General features: G+C 27.0%; 1 protein-coding gene across 2 annotated transcripts; it reads left to right on the top strand.

Moving 5' to 3' along the window:
• The first annotated feature begins 219 nt into the window (after positions 1–219).
• LOC136079744 (uncharacterized) lies at positions 220–2783 on the top strand. Of its 2 annotated transcripts, none has more exons than XR_010638171.1 (2): positions 220–308; positions 2533–2783. XR_010638171.1 is itself a non-coding variant. In XM_065796030.1 (2 exons), exon 2 carries the CDS (start codon positions 1003–1005, stop codon positions 2515–2517), a length of 1515 nt encoding a protein of 504 aa, XP_065652102.1. In that variant the 5' UTR covers positions 220–308; positions 596–1002; the 3' UTR covers positions 2518–2526. The 2 variants fall into 2 exon arrangements, 1 of the variants encoding a protein (XP_065652102.1); XM_065796030.1 differs by lacking the exon at positions 2533–2783 and adding an exon at positions 596–2526.
• The last annotated feature ends 3217 nt before the right edge of the window (positions 2784–6000 follow it).

The following is a 6000-nucleotide window of genomic DNA, read 5'->3' as shown; positions in this document are numbered from 1 at the left end:
ATAGCCAGCCGTTAAAATCATAGTTAGTTAATTGATTTAAATCTTTAAATTAGTTTATGTTCAATTTTTTTTTTAATTTTATCATATCACCTATCACCAATCTCTTCGTAATATAGGTTTTGGTTTAACCATGGAATTCCATAAGTCTCGTGTTAATATACCGTATGATCGAATACCTTAATTTTCGCGATATAAAAAAAAGTCTCTTGCAGTCCGAAAACAGTAGTCAATGTTAATCATAAAAAAAAAGAAAAGTTGTCATCTGCGCAATTTAAATTTTAAAATGAAAAGAAACAATCATTCTAAAGGTCCGAATTATCATTATTGTTTGTATTATATATATATATATACACACACATATATATATATATATATATATATATATATATATATATATATATATATATATATATATATATATATATATATATATATATATATATACATATATATATATATATATATATATACATATATATATATATATATATATATATATATATATATATATATATATATATATATATATATATATATATATATATATATATATATATATATATATATATATATATATATATATATTTATATACAGTTCGTGAACGAGTAAATAAATTTGTTTCCATTGAAAAAAAAACTGGAACAATTTGCTTGCTCAAGGATCTGAGATGGATTCCTGTGTCCAACAGCAAATCTAGGGCTTCTACATTCAAAGCATGGGACTTCATGGGTCAACTAAATTACTAATTGGGTCCACACTGTACAAAAGAATAAACCAGCACAAAGTTTGAATTCAACAGAGATATTTGTCTGTTAATATGTTTAGATCTTAAGCCATTTAGTTCAGTTGAAAGATCTGGGTTTAAAAGTTTTTGTTCAAAAAATACAGCGTTTCAGCCTCCATCATCTGACTGTATATCTGGATCTGCCCTAAAAAATGTTTATACTTCTGTTAAACAAAGAGTCTTAGAAGTTCTACAATCATGTGTAAGTGGAACTTTGATGATGGATGGTTGGACTGACAAGTGTAATCGTTTACCTTATTTTGGAATTCGTTTAAGTGTTGTGCATGATTGGAGATTTAAAATTTTCACATTGGCTGTTCAGCCAGTGGAGTCGCACACTTCTGAGCAGCTTTATCGATTTGTTAAAACTGTTTTAAAAGAATTTTTACCTCAAGATAAGCATTTTTTATTATTTAACATAACTGATGGTGCAGCTAATATGAAAAAATTATCAAAGCTATTAGGCCATGAACGTATAACATGCACCGCTCATGGAATTCATCTGCTTTTAACCTCGGATAGCTTAAAAAAAATTCCAGAATTAACTTTACTAGTAAGCAAATGCAAAGAACTAATAAAAGCTTTACATTTTAAGGGATATATGCTATCGAATGAAATTGAAACTGCGAAAGACGAGGAGTTGTTCAAAAGAATTACAACTCATGTTGACGAGCAAATAGCTGATGAAGAGGATCCAATTCTGGATTTTGAAATTGAAACTGAAAATGTAAGCATTCTTCCACAAACACAGCTAACTAAATCTGTTAGTCAAGCTGATGAGAGTTCACTTGAAGAGTATTCTGAAGAGTATTCACTTCTAGATTTTGACATACAAGCTAAAAATGATGTCATAAAAAGTCATGAGCACAGTTCTTTAAAAAATAGTGTCCCAACAAGATGGAATAGTACCTTGGAAATGATTGAATCTATCTTAGATCTAAAAACTCATGTTGATACAGTGTTAAAAAAAATTGGAAAGTATGATTTATATTTTCTTCCTGAAGATTTAGAACTTCTGCAAGAACTGCGCAATTTTTTATCTCCATTTCGAGAACTGACTCTACTTGTTAGCGAGGGAACACCAAATTTGTCTTGCCTTCCACTCATGGTAACTAAAATTAAAAATTGTTGCATTATTCAAGTCACAGATTCTTCTGCGATAAAACAATATAAAAAGTTAGTTAGAAAATGCATTGAGAAACGGTTAGTTGTTACTAATTTAGTTGAATTAGTGTGTTGTTTTGATCCAGCAATTCGTGATGTTGTTTTGACGAAGGAAAAATGTGAAATTTTGTTAAAAAACAGCTATGACAAAATAAAAACTTCTTTATTTGGTTCAAACATTTTACCACAAATAGGAACCGATAAAAAGATTAACTTCTCTGCGTCATACATTGACAATAATCAAAATAGTAAAACCTCAAACGCAGCTCAGGATTTTAAAAAACTTAGACTGACTTTATTACAGGAAACTGCAAAAACTTCACTAAACTCTGGAGCAATATTAGAGAATAGCAATGGGTTGCAAGCTGAAATAAATCTTTATCTTACCATTTGTGATAATCAATCACCAGCCTTGCTGTTTTGGAAAAAAAAAAATGCAGAAAAGTTCCCTATTCTAGCATCCATGGTAGAAGATAATTTTATTTTTGACATTAAATTAATACTAGTGACAAAAATAACAGCAAACATTAATTTTTTTCTGAAGTTTAATGTTGCTTATTTTACATAGTTTCTATTGTTTCAGGTTTATCTTGCATTGAGCATCGGCAGTGTACCTGTTGAATGTCTTTTTAGCACAACTGGTTTAATTTTGAATGGAAAGAGATCCTCCTTGGCACCATTTCGAATAAATGCAGTTTATTTCATACACGATAACTATCCAAATGCTGGTCTATGAGCTAAGTCTTGCATTTTTTGGATTAGGACATTATTTATGTTTTTATTTCATTTTGATTAACTTTGTATTTCATATATGAATATTTATTATATGCAAAAGTTTGTTTTGTTTTGGTTAATGCTGTCAGTATTACACTTGTATATATGTCATTATTATACTATAAATATATTATATATATATATATATATATATATATATATATATATATATATATATATATATATATATATATATATATATATATATATATATATATATATACACATCTGCATAGCAATATAAAATTAAATTAGTAAAAACACTTATCTAATTTTTGATTACTTCAACACTGTGTTTCACCATCAGTAGGTTCATCAGGATTCTTTCTGATGAACCTACTGATGGTGAAACACAGTGTTGAAGTAATCAATAATTAGATAAGTGTTTTTACTAATTTATATATATATATATATATATATATATATATATATATATATATATATATATATATATATATATATATATATATATATATATATATATATATATATATATATATATATATATATATATATATATATATATATATATATATATATATATATATATATATATATATATATATATATATATATATATATATATATATATATATATATGTAATAGCCAGCTATGCAGCCAAAAAAATCAGGCGGCTAGCCAGCCACAAAAATGTAGGCTAGCCTCTCATGCCATCAGCTAGCCGGTCAGAATTTTTTTTAGCCAGCCATGAAAGTAAAATACCGTGGCTAGGAGGTCTACAATATATATAAGTAAAAATAATAAAAAAGGCAAATATGTGTGTATATGTATCTATATATATATATATATATATATATATATATATATATATATATATATATATATATATATATATATATATATATATATATATATATATGCGCGAGTGTGTGTGTATGTGTGCGTGCATGCGTGTGAGTGTGCATATATATTTATGACTAGTTATGCAATATAGCTACAAATATTGATATAGAATGGGAAACAGATCAAAATTTTTTGCTTTTTAACTAAAATATTGTAGTGTTGTAATATTTAACAAAATTGATAATAAAAATTGTATTATCAGCCATACTTTTGATATAAATACTAATTAAAGGAGTTAAACCATTAAAAGTTCTTAAAATATTATAAAATTTTTGCAGATTTTTAAACCAAACTTTCTCGAAAAGGGCCACTCATCGGATTTTTTTAAAGCCAGTTTCTTTAAACATATGATATTAGTAATCTAAATCCATTGAAACTTCCGGGGTCATATCAATTTATACTTAAAACCTATATTTGTGATCTGTGTATGGGCAACAAGAATTAACTGACATGAGAGATAACGAATGCATGACACAACGTTTGACGACCAGAAGGATGATAGAAAATAAAAAAGAAGGCAAATGGATATTTTTATAATCTTTTCTTTCACTTGATATGACTGGTATTGTGGTTTATCCGTTTCCGGCTAATTGCCATATAGAGGCCACATACCAAGGCCCGCAAAGACTGGCTCAGCTCCAAAAGGAGCGTCATAACCCGCTAGTAACCGAGAAAACCGAGAGTAAGGTGACTTTGGGAATAACGAAAATATGTTAGAGTAAAAAAACAGAAGAAGCGTGTTAGAAAGATAGCAAAGAAAAAGCGGACAGGATTGCACACGATGTTAGAAGGTGCAATACGTACTGTTAGTTAGGTCACCTAACCAATGCACAGTGGGCCAGAGACTGCACAAAAGTATAAAAACCAAAATTAGAATTTTGATGTCTAAATGGTTTCAAACCATTATAAAGATATTATAAAACAATTTAAAACCGTTTATATACACTTAAAGTTTTAATAAATATACTAATGCTGTGGTTGAAGTAGACGCGAATGTAAATTAGAAAAAAAAATTATAAAGAGAAAAATGTTGTTTAAAAAATCGATGGAAAGAAATAACATTTACATAAAATATTGCGCTTTTTAAAATATTATATAATAACTCTATATATTATATAGATTTTAAAAGTTGCTGGACTAAAATTGGTAAGTAACTAACATATTTATAGCAACTTTAAATATGTTTAATATGTTATATTTTAAAGTTTAACTTTTGCTTTTAATTGACCATATATTTTTTTTATTGCTATATTTTGTTTTTATACTTAGATATTTTAAAGCTTATATATGTTTGCTTTAATAATTTTATAAACGTTTGAACTCTTTTACCTAACAAAAAATCTGTAATTGCGCTCAAAAATTATTTTGCACAAAATTTTAAAAAACGCAGAAAACATATAATACGGTCTTACTGATACTAAACGTATTACTGAACAATAATATATATATATATATATATATATATATATATATATATATATATATATATATATATATATATATATATATATATATATATATATATATATATCCTAATTTAAATTTTGTTTATATCAATTTAGCGCTTGTCAAATCAAATGGATTTAATAATTTTGGTTGGTTTGGTTGTGGCTACTCATTTTAGATGCTGAAATGCTGTTTTTATGAAGGCTTACTGAGTGTCACAAGAAGCAAAATTCACTAATTTATTTGACTCAACAGTCTGTCGATACATGAAAAAGAAGACAGTATACTCAAATACGACTATATTAAAGGGCAAGATTTGGAGTTTCAAATCAAAAAGTTAATATTAAATAATTTATGAATTTTGTCCAGTAAAGCGAATTCTGGCCCACTGTGCAATGTACGCCGACTAGGACTTGATCGGAGTTCACTTGATACGAACTCTTTCTCGAGTAACTTAGTCGTTTTTGTTCTCAAGTCACTTAGCCTTTCTCAAATAACTTTATCGTCACGCTGTATCGTATTGTAGTTTATTCTCCTCGGGCATTTGCCCTGCAGAGGTATTAATAAATGTTACAGTAGTTAAGAAATAAAAATACAAGCTGGTCTACTGTTCCACTATTAAAATACATAAAGACAGACTCCCAGGGGGCTCACGTTTAAGAAAATAAAAAACCCACTATATAAAAAATAAAAAATCGAAAACGAAAACGAAAAAACGAAAAAATTAAAATTCGAAGAAAATAAAACGAAAAAGCGAAAAAGAAAATTTCAAAAAAGAGATTTTTCTAAAAAGTATATCTGGGCATTTTAATTTACAAGAACTTTGTTAGTTTCTAGATTAAAATTATTTTCTCCGCTCTAGATATTTTTGCATTCTTGTAGAAAAGAAATCTTTTCATTATTAATAATAATAGAAATTTGGAATTCGTCTGACAAAATTCTTTTAATTTTGCCTTGGAATTCCAG

Source organism: Hydra vulgaris, chromosome 04, assembly GCF_038396675.1.
Source record: "Hydra vulgaris chromosome 04, alternate assembly HydraT2T_AEP".
NCBI lineage: Eukaryota > Metazoa > Cnidaria > Hydrozoa > Anthoathecata > Hydridae > Hydra > Hydra vulgaris.
Note: the sequence above shows the minus strand (reverse complement) of the source record. Positions and strands in the feature narration are given on the sequence as shown.

What these genes read in the sequence shown, in the direction of transcription:
- LOC136079744 (XM_065796030.1), top strand. Translation starts at nt 1,003, where the DNA reads ATGATGGATGGTTGGACTGACAAGTGTAATCGTTTACCTTATTTTGGA.